The following is a 15,616-nucleotide window of genomic DNA, read 5'->3' as shown; positions in this document are numbered from 1 at the left end:
GAACTTACTTTGCTTTGCAAATATTCTTGGTATTCTACGTTATATTTCTTTAGAAGGTCGTTTTTCAATTCATCTGTCCTTGGGAATGCAATCTCCTTCAGTTTCTTTTAAAAATATATATACATATTGATTAGTGGGATTTTCAATACACTCTTTCAGATCATCAGGTGAGAAAGAAAAACAGCTCGTAGGTGTATTGCAAATAAAGTCATGAGTAACCAAAGATGATGGCAGAAAAATAAATCTTTTTTATGGGTCCAAAATATAACTTTCCAGCAAGAAAGAAACACTATTATCCCTTTTGTAAGAACTTTATTGGCCCCACTGATTAGATAAGCATTTTGTTATAGCCCAATGCTATAAAATGTAAATAGCTAGAACTTTGTGGCTACCTTTGTGGTACCCCATTTGTAGCCAGTGAGTTTGAGATCAACGACTTGTTCTATAGTACATAAATCATGTAGCATCAGAATTAGAAAGGATGTGAGAGAATATATGGTGGATAGGGATTTCTAGACATGCTAGACTATAAAAAGAACAGCTGGGGCACTTTTTATAAAAATACAGACCCACCCCCCCCTCCAAGCCTAATCCAGATCTACTGAATTAACACCTCTAGAGAAGGGGTCTGGGAATCTGGATCTCAAACAGCTTCCTCAGAGATTGTTAATGGCAGGAAAATCTGGGAATTCTTATATAGTCCAACTACCTCTTCTTTTTTAGAGTTGAGGATACAAAGGCCTGGAGAGACTGAAAGTCCTGTTTGGTATTATGCAACCAGCTAGCGGCCCATTTAGGACTGGAACTCAAGTCTCCTGACTCTAGCTCTTTCACCAAATTTCCATTCTCTTAATCCTTTGTCATTCATTTATGTATTTATTCATATATCTATTCAATAAGCATAAACAAGGGAAATGTATATGGTTTGGAGAATTTTTCTCCTACAAAAAAAAATAAGCATAACCCTAAATTATAGTACACGAGTCACCGTGACAGCCTGGCACCTTTGGTTTCCAAACAGAACTCTCTGAGGTTGAATGAACAAGACAACTGGGGGGAAATGTTACACAAAGACATGATAATAAATGATACTTCAGGTAAGTGACTGTAGACATTAAAAAAGTTGGCTGGGCGCGGTGGCTCACGCCTGTAATCCTAACACTTTGGGAGGCAGAGGCAGGTGGATCACTTGAGGTCAGGAGTTCGAGACCAGCCTGGCCAACATGGTGAAACCCCATCTCTATTAAAAATACAAAAATTAGCTGGGCATGGTGGCAAATACCTGTAATCCCAGCTACTCAGGAGACTGAGGCAGGAGAACTGCTTGAACCCAGGAGGCAGACGTTACAGTGAGCTGAGATTGCGCCACTGCACTCCAGCCTAGGTGACAGGGCAAGACTCTGACTCAAAATACATAAATAAATAAATAATGCAGATGACCATTTGACAAAATCTGCATTTTGCTTATGCATCCTCAGGTCTGAAAAGACTCATAGGAAAGCGTTTATTTCATTATTTGGTAAAGTGTTTTTCAAAAATTATTTAAAATTTCATGCTGCAATTGGCTTTGTGTACATGATTTTATCTTCCTTCATATAAGACCAACACAAACTATTAAAGACAAATAGATGAGAAACATTGTAAACGTTTATTTAAAAGAATATATTCACAGCTAGACATGACCAAAATTATAGATATAGCAATTATTGGTGATAAACAAATCATTAAAAAATTGATGATAAATTGCAACACTTTTTCCTTGACAGTATTTTAGTCTACCACCTCCTGCTTCCCCCACAACACTCTATAATCTATAATTCCAGTTCTACAAGATGTAAATAGCTAGAACTTTGTGGTTGCCTTAATAACTAACACTAATTTTCAAATAGTTATTGAGTTCAGGGCTGTATAAAATAATCAAAAGCAGCCAAAATGACCGTCTGAAAGAAGTTCGGAGAAATATACAACATTCTCTTAATCTCTGGGAGAGATTATTGTAAAACAATTCCTTCCTATCGCCATTAGGTAATGTTTTTCTTTCTTTCTTTTCCCCCAGAATCAATTAGACAAACCACACTGGCTCAGTGATGATCATTAAATGTCTAAGAAAAAATCGAAACATCATAGTTAATGGAATGAATTTCTTGCGCTCAAACTCTCAAGAGAAAGAGAAAGGGGAGGAAGGGGAAGGGTGAATCAATAATGGATACTTATGGAGCATTTGATTCCACAGTGGAGAAGAAAACCCACAATACCTTCATAATATCCTGCTTTTCAGGTACTGCACATTGCTGGTAATCTCGATGGTTAGGAAGCTTTTCTACAAACAAGCTAAGAGAGAGAAAACATGGCCTTAGCATTATGTGACAGCAAAAGCTCAATAATGGTTTCTAATAAGGGAATGAGCATCCTTTTTCAAAAATGGCATGTTTAATAAGTTATTCATTTACCTTCAGTCTTTCCATCTGCCTTTTCACTAAAGTCTGGCATGAGTATTATTTTGGTGTTAATGGTTAAGCTCAACAAACTAAGCACCAAAGCTAACAAGGTTAAGGTCAGGTAGTCTCTAAACAGATCAAGTCACTTTGATCTTTTTCAGGTACTGCATGCTTAACCCCAAAAGAGCACCATCTTACTTTTGCGTACTACTAGCAACAGAGAGAATCACATAAAAATATCAGAGCATGGAAAGAGTGATGTAAATCCCTTCTCACTCTTGAGAAAAACTCAAACGACCACTGATGAATCAGCAGCGCCATCGTGTATCAAAAAACTCTTAACTGAAAACTCATAACTAAGAAAAGTGACAACCAGAATCCCTAGTGAATTAGGAGTTGCTAATTAGGAATTCATTATTTTTCGTCACCGTTTGAGGAACAAGAGACAGCAGCAGTGAAAGGAAATTCCTACAGCAAACCAGGTGCATCGCTTCCAGGTAAAGTGAAGAAACTGCTACCACAAAGGCAGGGAATTCTCTTTTTTATGCACTGATGTATACTCAGCCTGAAGAATAGCATCCAGCTCATAATAAGTGCTCAATAAATATTTGCAAAATGAATGAATAACCCTTCCTTGATAAGTCATAATGAGCTGTAAATGCTATTTCTGATCAAATAATATGCCTTATACTTACTGATTCTGTAAATCAAATCATACACACATATACTCATCACTTAATTTCATCTGATGACAAGGCTATAGGTTAGACAGAAATGTTAGCATAATTCCCATTTTAAATGAGAAAATTAAGGCTTAAAGAAGCCTTAAAAGTTGTTAGCTATCTAAGCCTTTACACATAGAATAAATTCAAAGACATTTAGAACAGAGGGGACCTCAGAGATTTTCTCCCATAAATCTTTCATTTGTAGATGAGGAACTAAGGCCCAGGAAGAATAAGGGAATTACAAATTATCATACAACTAATAATACAAGAGAATTCAAATATTTTGATTACACAGTAATTCTGAGATATAGGGGCCTTTTCCCTTTCACCAGGCTCACAATTCCGTAGGAACATATGCAAGATCAGAGCAGAAGGTGAAAAAGAAATATTATTAATTGGTAACTTATTCAGAAACAAAAATTATTGGAAAAGTTTGGCTATCAATGGTGGAGAATAACTTCTAATTTCATATTTATTACTTAACTTTCTAAAAACAAGTGATTTTCCCAGGTAGAGTGAAGGTTGCCAATCATTCTCTAAATTTTCAAGTTCAGTAACTTGAATAAAATGCAGATCTCAATTTTGCATACCATGTAAACTGTCTTTAATTTTGCCCTCGGTAGAATCATGGAAGGCAATTTTTAAAATATTGTATCTTTCAACTTCTTAAATGTTCTCAGGCTAAGCCCCTGACTAAGCTAGTGAAATTATATGTGAAGTAAGCCAGGCACAGAAACACAAATACTGCATGATCTCACTTATAATGTAGAAGGAATCTAAAATAGTCGAATTCATAGCGGGGCAGAGAGTAGTATGGTAGCTATCAGAGTTCCAGTGGTTGAGGATGGAAGTGAGATGTTGGTCAAAGGATACAAAATTTCAGTTAGACAGGAGGAATAAGTTCAGGAGGTCCAGTGTACATGATGAATATACTTAATAAGAATGTATTGCATAATTATGCAGCTTGGGTCTGGCACAGTAGCTCATGCCTATAATCCCAGGACTTTGGGAGGCCAAAGCAGGAGGATCACTTGCATCCAGGAGTTGGAGATCAGCCTGGGCAACATAGTAAGATCCCGTCTCTACAAAAATAAAAAATTAGCTGAGCATGGTGACACATGCCTGTAGTCCTAGCTACTCGGGAGGCTGAGGTGGGAGGATCACTTGAGCCAGGGAGGTCGAGGCTGCAGTGAGCTATGATTGTGCCACTGCACTCAGCCTGTGCAACGGGGAGACCCTGTCTCAATAAAAGGTCTGTGAGGTAATAAATATGTTGATTGTCTTGACTTGGTCATTCTACAATATAAGCATACATGTATCAGAACATGTTGCATACCACAAACATATATAATTTTTATTTGTCAACTTAAATAAAATTAATAAATAATAAGCTAGCAAAAGTAATCGACATGTGACTTTCAATTAAAATAAAAAAAGAAGGTTCATCTTAGAAGATATAATTATTGATAACAGGACATCCTTTCAACTAGTAAGTTACCAGATTTATAGTAAGGAAAGACGAAGTCCCATTTCTGTTAACTCTTAAACTAGGATATGTCACTAACAAATATGTCTAATAGGAAACATGATACTTTGACATGGCTGTTTTGATGTAGCCACTTTTACTCAACATTTTGACAGCTCTTTTGTACACAGTGTTCTTAATAGCCAAATAAAATGTTTTTTAAAAAGAAATAATAAGTGCTATATGAAACTTGAATGAGTTTCCTGAACCTATCCCTGAACCTGAATCAGATCTTTCCTGTGTCTCCCAACTTGTCCCCTAGACTCAACCCACCAAATCAAATTTTTCAAATGTTGATGGCATGTTCTAGGTGCTGTAAATGGAGCTGCACTGTAGTTCCTGCTCTCATAAAGCTTCCATTTTAGTCGGGGAAAATCGCATGAAAAAATAAATTATATTTATGAAGAGTGAAACATGTATTAAATAGATTACTGTGCTGGCCTTGGAGAGGAAATCTGATAACCCTGAGCCTCCTGCCCTCCCTGACCCTAAGCCTCAGAGATGGTGTTGGGATGCCTGTGAGTACATTAGTTGGTAATTTAAAAACTGGAACCTTTAATGCTCCTAGAGACTGTGCAATTGGTCTGAGTATGAAAACATTACTGATACCCAAACTGCCACATCAAAATAACTATGTAAATATTTTTCCAATTTTCTCACTTCAGAGGCCTTTAAAACACTTACGTTATAAATTTATTATAAAGAACAAAGGCATTTTCCAAATTTCCTTCTTCCAAATACACAGACGCCATCCTCTCCATCTCTACTCCAGACCTAAAGTAACGTCGTGGAGTGATGTCTTCACTGATGGTGACATTACAACCAAGCTTGCTTAGGGCACGGACTCGCTCTTCTGGGCTTAGGGAAATATCTGTATGGTCAGGCATAGCAGCTAACTTTTTCTGCAAAGCAAAATTTAAATCTCTGATTAATTGTTGATTATAGTAAGAAAAGGATATGACTAATATTATGGACGTATTTTCTTTATGAGGAAACTAACACCATTACCTAAGGAAATCTTTTCATAAGTTAATGATATAACCAAAGTAAAGCATTTTTGCTTAAACACGTGGTTTATACAATAAAAAGACAAACCTCCAGGGTAAACATACAGTTTTATTGGAGTGGGATCTCACTTTAGGTTTCAGGGTATGCAAATGTTTCAGGTCATTTTAGGTAAAATATCATTGCTCCTCATATCCCTGTGCATGCCTCTATCTGGGATCATGTGAAGTAGGTCATAAGATGAATTCCTGCCATTGTAGGGTTCATGTTAGTCTACTCTGAAGGGTCTCCAAGGAGGTAACTTGGATTCAAGTTACTATAAAGATTCAATTCTATTCCAGAATAAGTGTCGTTTAGTAAGAAGTTTTCAGGGCCTCTCTGCATCTTCACTGAGTTAAAAAAAAAAAAAAAAAAAAAAAAAAAAACCACAAGTAAGTCCTGGAGAAGCCTTTTCAAGCATAAGAATGCCCCTCCCATTTTTTTTTAACATAAAAAGAATCTCAGACCTCCAGATAATAGTAATTACACTGTTAAATTAGTCCTTGACTAAGAAAATAATATGTTACTAAGAAATGTCAGTGATAGTAATATGAATTTTGTTAATAAAAACAGCATCTACACACTTTTGGTAAAGCATAGAACATATACAATTCAGAATAATTATTCAATAAAAAGTCAGTGCTTCAGAAAGGAAATTTTCTCTGTTAAATGCCACATAGCAAGTATCTTAGGCTCTGCTAGCTATATGGTTTCCATTGCAACTTGAATTCAGCTCTCAGCATGAAAGTCACCATAAACAATATGGAAATAAATGACCCTGGCTGTGTCCCCCAAATTTTTATTTATAAAAACAAGTGGGCGGTTTGGCCCTTAGACCATAGTTTGCTGACCCCTGCTTTAGATCAGCATGTTTCAAAGCATGGTCCATGTACTGGCAGCATCAGCATCAACTGGGAGTGTCTTACAAATGCAAATTCCTAACAGGTCTCACCTCAGACCTACAGTCAGGATCTCTGGAGTTAGGCTGGAGAATCAATGTTTTAATCTGTCTTTCCAGAGGTACTTATGCATGCACAGTTTGAGAAGCAAGGCTTTAGACCAACCCCTTCTACCATTGCTGGATGCTCCCAGAACGGAGTTAGCCTAGAGCAAATTTAGCTTCTCAAGGCCTCCTTGGTCAGTTAAGGGTAGGTTGCAAGTCTGACTACTGTGTGGGTGGAGCACTGCATTCAAGTCTGTAGAAAGCTATAAAAGAAGTGAAGGTAAGCATACTTTTAGTCTGGCCATGAATTACTGAGCCAACCTTCAGGGGCAGGGTATAGTGAATTAGATATCTGGAGTTCTTCCAATGCCATCTGGTCTACTTTGGTGGTAATTTTATAGGCAACAGAACCCCAGAGATCTGAAATGATTCTTGGTCCTAAAGGTTTAATATGTAACCAGAGACCCATAAACTTGTTTCTCAAGGCTTCATTAAGTAAGAACCATACCATGTCCCTTGTACATTTTATTATGTGCCTTCCCCACATCAGAGACAGAAATTGGAGTTTCTGAACTTTGAGCCTCAGGCTTCAGTATATAGTCTTTTCCAATTGAGATGTCTCAAATCCTACAGCAATCCATCCACTTTTCTCTAACCACACTCACCTATAGAACTCAACAGCACCAAAAGAAAATATTGCCATTTGACCACAGATAATTGCTTCAATGATATCAGAAAAATGACTAGACAAAAAACTATGAAAATCAGAATGTTCTCTAAAGGGGGTTCCAGCCTCTCATACGTATAAAAGTAATGTGTTCATATTTTACTACTATATAGTCCACACTGAGTTATAATTATTTCTGTACAAGTGTGTCTGATCCCTTATGAACTCCTTGGGGTTTTAAAAGGGATCATTTTCCATTTATCTCTGTTCCCTAGAATGTAGCATATTCCCTGCCACATAAGTGATAATTAATAAGTATATCAAATAAAAGAGAGAAAGAAGTGAGAGAAGGAAGCAACAAGAGATTATAATTAGTTTTTTTCCCTGAAAATGAAAATTAGATTGATTTTTCCTCTTCGGAATGGTCCCATCCTTCCCAAATTTAAAACTGATTTTAAAGATAAGCTGGAAAATAACCTAAAGTCTTCATCAATCTATGATATTTCATTTGCACGCAGGCTTCTTGGATGAAAACACAAATTTTCCAGATAAAAAGCCTTTGTGTTCATTTTTACAGTCACATATACAATAAAATTTTAATTATTGTTATATAATATTCTAGAAAAACACAGAAGGCATCTCATAAGGATGACTCCTTCCTCTGAAGAGGTGGAAATGGGTCAGTCTTTATTAACCATAGACAACAAAATGGGGACAGAAAGTGAAAATGTTTCTGCAATTGTCTACCTTTCCAAACATATCTGAAGACAACTAAGCTTTGTGAAGGACTTTCTTGGTCAAGAAAAAACATTAGGGGCAGGGTGCGGTGGCTCACACCTGTAATCCCAGCAATCTGGGAGGCTGAGGCAGGCTGATCACGAGGTCAGGAGATGGAGACCATATTGGCTAACACGGTGAAACCCCGTCTCTACTAAAAATACAAAAAATTAGCTGGGCGTGGTGGCGGGAGCCTGTAGTCCCAACTACTCAGGAGGCTGAGGCAGGAGAATGGCATGAACCTGGGAGGCGAAGCTTGCAGTGAGCTGACATCGTGCCACTGCACTCCAGCCTGGGCGAAAGAGCAAGACTCTGCCTCAAAAAAAAAAAAAAAGAAAAAACATTAGGTCACAACCTATTTCAGTACAAGAACCAGGCCTTCTCTTTCTTTATGTCCTGGTGCTAGTCTTTGTGCGTACAGGGTATATATTATACTGCAGCTCATGGGGCTACTCCTACAAGGTCACCGTGAGTGGCTGGGGAGTGTCATCAAGAGGAGGAAAATGGGAATGACAGTTTCCATTTATCGTACCATCCTGGTAGGCTAGGAGCATAAAAAAATATTGTTTCCAATTGTCATTGGGCAAAAAGTACAAAATCAGGGCCATGGAGATTACATAATGTGTCTATATTCACACTCAGAGACTGATCTAGGACACAGAATAAGCCCATGTGATGTAGCTAGAGAAAGTGTGCACAGTGCTGGGCAGTGAGGGGAAAAGTGAGAAGAACAAGAGCTTCAAGTACAAAGACATTTACACAAGGATCCAAAGCAATACCTAGGTGTTATGTATGTTTTTCTCAGTTAACGCCATACAAGGTGAGCCTCCAATTCTTATCTATAAAGAAGCTGAGGCACAGACCTTTAAGTAGCTCCTCAGATATCAACTCTGAAATTCTTCTCTCCGATGTTTTGCCAAAGGACTACACTCCTGGAATCTAGCCAGATAAACTAAAATTTTAGACTTTTGTGGAAGATAAAATTTATTTTTAAGTCTTACAAAGATAGCTTTATTAGTCACTTCCTCAAAGAAGACAACCACACAGATGGATGAAAAACTACAAGTGCTAAACTTCTTAAAGTAATTGTGACTCATTTCACATTTGTATGTTTCTGTTCTTCTTTTTGGGCTTTCCAACCAAATGTTAGATATCAGCTGGTGTGACCTACCAGAGAATTCACAGTAAAAGGCTGATCCATGTTGTCTTATCTGTGAAATGAGGATGTTCACTGTTTCTTCTCAATCACTTCATCTGTTTCAAAAACAAGAAGCAGAACTAAAGTTATTTTTTGAGACCCAAGTTTGAAATCCCAAACCCCAGGGTTATCTCTGCCTCAGACAAACAGGAACAAATTGAAATAACTTATATAACCTGAGTGTTTAGACAGACTGTTAGAAATCTCTTCCTGAAAATACAAAACTGCAAGTGGTTATAGTTTCTTGAAGCTGACCTTTAAAAGTGAAGGTGTGAAAATAATTCACATTTGACTGGCACCCAGTATGGATCTGCTGGGGGATACCTTACTTAGAACTCTATGCAAGGTTATAAAGTAGGTTCGCTTTCTTCAAAGGAATAAAGAAGATAATATTGATTAGAAGCATGGACTGTTAAACCTAGAGCCGGTCTGGATTTAAACTCAACCTTAGAAATACGACAGGCAGAATTCTAAGATAGCTCCGTGATTCCTGCCCCTTAATATCTGTATGTTTGTGTAATCCTCTCTGCTTGAGTGTGGTTAAGACCTGTAGTTGGCTTCTAACCAATAGAAGATAGCAAAGGTCATGGAATATTATTCCCATGATTATGTTGAATCATATGGCAAAGATGAAGAGATATTGTAGATATATGAATCTCCCTAATAATGTTAAGTTAATCAAAAGAAAAATAATCCTGAGTGGTCTGGATCTAATCAGGTAAGACCTTTAAAAGAAGTAGATTCTCTCCTGCTGGCCTTAAAGACTCAGCCACCACAAGTTCCAAAGCTGCAAAGAAATTAATTCTGCCAATGACCATACAAGCTTGGAAGACGACTGCAAGCCTCTGATGAGACTCTAGTCCATGTCAACAAGTCAATTGCTGCCTTGTGAGACCATGAGCAGAGGACCTAGATAAGCTGTGCCTAGACTCCTGAACCAAAAAGCAGCAAGATAACACATGTATATTTAAGCCATTAATTTCATAAAAATTTGTAAAGCAGCAATAGAAAACAAATATGTTTAGCTGTGTGACTGCAGGGAAGTTATATAGCCTTTCTGTGCATCTACAGAATGGGAGAAACAGTGGTTCCTACATCATGTGGTTGTTCTAGGATCAAATGAGTTAGCACATAAAGTCCTTAGAGTATCAATAGCTCCTAGCATACAGTCAATATTTTATCAATGTTAGCTATTACTAGAATCTTTATTTTATAGTTGAGACAACTGAGGCTCAGAGAAGTCAAGTGAATGTACCCAAGTTTAAATATTAATTCAATAAATATTAGTAATTCCCATCCTTTTTATGCTAGTTTAGGTGAAGCTCTGTATCACCACTTTCCACTTTTAAGTTTATTTTGTCCTTTATACCCCACTCATCACTTAGATGACTTTGAACATGGGTCTTCTCCTCAGTTTCTCATTTAGGAAACAAGGGGTTAAGATGGATTCTTTTCAGTTATAATATTCAGTGATTCTAGAAATCTCAGAAGTAGATCAATCAACAGCTCCAGTGCTATTTTCTGACCTAAATCCATGGTGGAGGAACCCTTCAAGAAAAATTACTCTTGTATTCCAGTCTTTCCCCTCCATTGTCTCCAGTAATCCCTGGAGTAAACATTGAGCTCTAAGCCTGCAGGTTAAAAAATGCCCAAGAAAGAAAAACCATGGTTCATCACAGTGTAGTTTAGAAGCTGAGTTAACAATTTTGGCACCACTGAATGTAGGCAATCCCAACTGAGGAATTAATACTTCTCAGTCAGAAGAAATAAACCAGGAAAAAAAGACGTTAAAAGCGTTAAAAAGACAGAGCAAAGGCTTATGGGGAACGTGAAGCCGGAGAGGGAGGAGAACAAGAAAACACTAGTAAGTCATTTATTGGGGCCTTATAAAAGAGTAGAATTGGCCAGACACAGTGATTCACGTCTGTAATCCCAGCAATTTGGGAGGCCGAGATGGGCGGATCGCCTGAGGTCAGGAGTTCAAGACCAGCCTGGGCAACATGGTGAAACTCCGTCTCTACTGAAAATACAAAAATTAGCCAGGCATGGTAGCGCACACCTGTAATCCCAGCTACTAGGGAGGCTGAGGCAGGAGAATTGCTTGAATCCATGGGGTGGAGGATTCAGTGAGCTGAGATGGCACCACTGCACTCCAGCCTGGGTGACAGAGCGAGACTCCAGCTCAAAAATAAAATAAAATAAAATATTTAAAAAGTAGAATTATTTCTTTTGATGATTGCTCAGATCCATAAAGAGACAGCATAGAATTTAAAAGGTTGAAAATATTAGGATAGCGGTTTTTACATTTTACTGCATCTAAAATCACATAAACCTGAGATCTGTTTAAAATGCAGTCTCCTAAGACCCACCCTAAGGATTCTGAATCCATCGGTTTTAAGCCCACAAGTAGGTATTGTCAGATATGGCCCAGTGATTCCAATACATGAGGTTTCCAAACAATACTTTGAGAGACACTGCATTTCAGAATGAATTAAGCAGGATTCTTAATTGCAGGCAAAGGTCTGACTCTTGAATTCATAGAAGGATAATGAAAAAAACACAAACTTCTAGGAGGGCCAGAGAAATCAGGTTTGGAAGCCACATATCCAAGAAAACTGCCCCAGACTACACAGCAGCATTGGTCTGGTGAAAACACCTCTGCTATCTCTATCACTTGATGAACAGGGGATTCTACAGCTTCTACTACCAACACCAGCAACTCCAGCAACTAGCTGCTGCCCTGGGAACGATGTGCAGCCACCGTACTTCTGCATGTCTCTAGTTTCTATTTCAAAGCATGAGATGCAGGTGTCTGACTGGCAGAGTCTGGGTCCCATGCCTGCAGCCTGGCTGAAAAGATGGCCGAAGATGTAAATATCTAGCACTTTATCCTCCTGTAGGAGGCAGTGGGACATGTCAAGAGAGGAAAGGTGGATTCAGGGCTGGGTGACCAGAAAACAATGCTAAGTGTGAGCAGAAACAACGAAACAAACATTTCTGTAATGAGCTTCTATATGTATGAAATGTATAAACATATCTTAAACATCAGAGTTTATTAAATTACTATAGATAAAAACTATTCACTCCCCCATATGAATATATTAATAATTCAGAAATAGAAGCCAACTCCCCTGAAATCTAAGATGAAAGAAGTTCACAGACTGGTCAGTCAACTTTTTTAACCATTTATTAGCTGATGGTCCTGTCTTAATTCCTTTATCTTTTGCCCCCTAGTCCTGGCACTTACAGTTGCATTATAAACAATTGCAAGATCAACATAAACAGGTATGTTTTCTAGTTCAGTGGCTCTCAAAATGTGGTCCACGTTCCCCACGATCCTGTCAGGGAGACTGTGAGGTCAATATTACTTTTATAATACTAGTAAAACATTATTTGACTTTTTAAATATCAATCTTTCACAGTTGTATAGGGGAGATTTCCAGAGGGTACAAGAGTTAATGGAATGCTTACTTGCATACTCTTATAAATGTCTGTTTTGATTTTTAATAGAGTAAATATAAATAGATATAACTCACATAAACAAAGCTTTTTAGTGTCCTTAGTAATTAAGTGTGTAAAGGGGTTCCAAGACCAATAAAGTTTGAAAACCATGGCTCTAGATCAACAATGCAAACAAATAAACAAAACAAAAACTCACCATGCTACCTCAATCTAATCAGAAATAAAGTAGGCCAGGAGAATCTAAAACAGGAAAAATTAACAACAAGTACCACTTTCCATTTGTGCTACTGTGGTCTTACCAAAACAATTAGAAAATTTGAACTGAGGGTACAGTAAGAGGTACTTCACCTCATAGTACTTGAGACCCACAGATGCTAACTAATGGGAAGTATTCAGTATCATGCAAAAATAAAATAAATTCCCTCTCCAAAGTGGAAGTCCAAAGTGCTATAAAGCACACGGTGCAAACAGCCTTTGGAGTGAGATAAGCCTGGGTGTTGAGTCTAGGCTCTATCATTTGCTTGCTAAATATCCTTTACTGAGCCCCCTCCAAGGTTTACTTTACTCATTCGGCAGGGTGCTTGTCACGGCCACACTTCGCTGCTTTTAGAGTGGCTTAAAACTAATGGAAAACATTCATCAGAAATGCCCGCTTTAATCTCAGCCTACTCCCTAACCTCTACCTCACATTCTTGTGGCTTGATAACATATGAACATCTGAACTACAGCCTTGTGATCCATTTAACCTGTAAGACATCTCTTGAGAGTTCTTGCTTCAGAGCTCTTGCCTTCTTGCTTTTATTGCTAGCCCCTTTTCCCCTTTTCCTGACCATAACCTCCAAAGACATCATCATTTTTTTTCTTTAATCTGACCTTTTATAGAGGAGTAGGGGAGTGTCTGCTTTCTGTTAATCCGACTCACAAGAATGTGGGGAATCATGGTGTCAGAACCATACATATTTACAATGAGCACATGGAGGCCAATCCCTGTCCCAGAGATTCAGCTAACAAGTAGCTCCCAGAACCAACCGAGAAGTCGACTGTGCCCAGAGGGGATGTGGCAAAAATGCCGTCTCATCCATAAGTGGCCCGGGAGGGGGTAAGTATCCTCTCCAAATTGGTATTTCACAGCTCTGAGCTTGTAACAGTTTATTCTCTATATAACCATAGCAAAATCCTCTTGGCTTTTGTGTCCCTGTAATGTCTCCAAGTCTGAAGCCCCCATGGAAACATTGAAGAGTCTCAACAATTCTGCCCTTTAAAATCAGCAGCAAACAATGCAAGAATGAACAGAGGAAAATATCTGACCTAGCATGGTGCTTATTTTGTGATTTTTTCAGCCTTAATTTCCTTTTCTTTTCTTTCTTTTTCTTAAAATAGTGTGTGTGTGTGTGTGTGTGTGGCAAAGTTCAGAATCCTGACCCATTTTCATCCACAGAGAAATATTTTCCAGAATTCAGAAAGGAGGTGACTACCAGGCAGTGAACGGTCTCCTAAGAGACTCAGCATACAGTAAACAGCCAGCGAGACCATCACCCAAATGTGCCATTTTCTCCCAGGCACTTCTTTTGACTTGAGTGCCCTAGTGACCTGGATAAGTAGGTGTGGCCCACTGGCAGTTAAGAGAGGACAGAGCACCTTATACCACCTCCAGCAGTCTCATTTCTAATTGGCCAAACCAACAGCCACTGGGTTAGTGGTCATGTTTTCCAGGAAGAACATGGTGCAATTTACTCAGTTGGAAGTAGACAAAGAAAATTATTGTAACTCAGACTGTAGGCTGCAATGACCTAATCTGATTTAGATAAAGGGAGGTAAAGGGTCATTCCCATGTCTTAAATGACAGACACAAAGAAGGATCTCCTGAGTCACAGTCTTACAGATTGGGCCCTACTTCAGGAAAAATAAATAAATCTAGGCCCACCCTTCATGTCCCTTTTGAAGGATTTTAAAAATTCAGACATCAAAAACAAAGATTACATTGATTTGTTTTCACACTTATCTTCTGTAATATCTGCAATCAGAAATATGCTGTGACCTAGATGATAAATAATCTTTACTAAAATATTGATAAGATAAAAATGAAATGATCATAATATTAGAAATAGCTTTTATTGGATTTTTTCCCTATATTTGTAAGTACCATATATTATCATTTACTAGGTGCCAGGTGCTTCTCTGTTACTTCTAGAGGTATATTGCACATTAAATATACCAGTCACAACAGAATGGTTTATATTAGATCAATGAGTAAGAATGCAGTTGTTACAGGAAAGATGATTAAATAAACCACTCCTGATGCATGTGTTAAATTACTCTGAGGTAGATCTAGGCTACTCTGAGTGCAAGCAAGTCACACACTGGGCCACAAAATAATTATTTTGCATAGTGTAATACAAAGTTTTTATCCAGCCACCAAGATGAAGTGGTTCGGTGCCCTTAGCACAAAGAGCTCAGGTTTGGGGGCCATATACTACTTTAGGAGGGTCCAGTTTCTATCACTAGTTGGGACTGCTACAGCAGCTTATTTAACCTTTTTGTGCACCTTATCTTCATCTATTAAATAGGGACAACAATAGCTTTCCAGAAGAATTCAACTAAAGCTTAAATGAGGTAATAAAGTTCCATTATAGTTCCCAGCTTGCAGGAAGAAACTCAAAGAAAATCAGTTCTTTCTCACAGCAAATGTTGGAGAGGTGAGGTTAATGACCTCTGCTAAAAGTTGACTTCTATTACAGATATCAGATGGTTGGCTGATGTGTAACTACTTGCTTCTTTGCAATGAACTTTTGACAGACAGTGATCTATCCCCTAGCCACCACTACTTCTTCCTCACC

The 15,616-nt window shown here is 38.1% G+C and overlaps 1 protein-coding gene across 6 annotated transcripts in view; it reads right to left on the bottom strand.

Moving 5' to 3' along the window:
• The window catches only part of STAMBPL1 (STAM binding protein like 1), a 137,468-nt gene that overhangs the window by 100,511 nt on the left and 21,341 nt on the right, over positions 1–15,616 (bottom strand). For all 6 annotated transcript variants that reach the window (XR_008510204.2, NM_001133369.1, XM_024253099.3 and 3 more), the window contains 4 exon segments: positions 9,291–9,373; positions 5,373–5,590; positions 2,256–2,331; positions 9–104 (listed from right to left, as the gene is read on the bottom strand). Coding sequence is in view for 5 of the 6 variants with exons in the window: in NM_001133369.1 (NP_001126841.1) it covers positions 9–104; positions 2,256–2,331; positions 5,373–5,590; positions 9,291–9,320 (420 nt within the window). In the remaining variant the exon portion in view is untranslated.

Source organism: Pongo abelii, chromosome 8, assembly GCF_028885655.2.
Source record: "Pongo abelii isolate AG06213 chromosome 8, NHGRI_mPonAbe1-v2.0_pri, whole genome shotgun sequence".
Classification (NCBI taxonomy): Eukaryota; Metazoa; Chordata; class Mammalia; order Primates; family Hominidae; genus Pongo; species Pongo abelii.
Note: the sequence above shows the minus strand (reverse complement) of the source record. Positions and strands in the feature narration are given on the sequence as shown.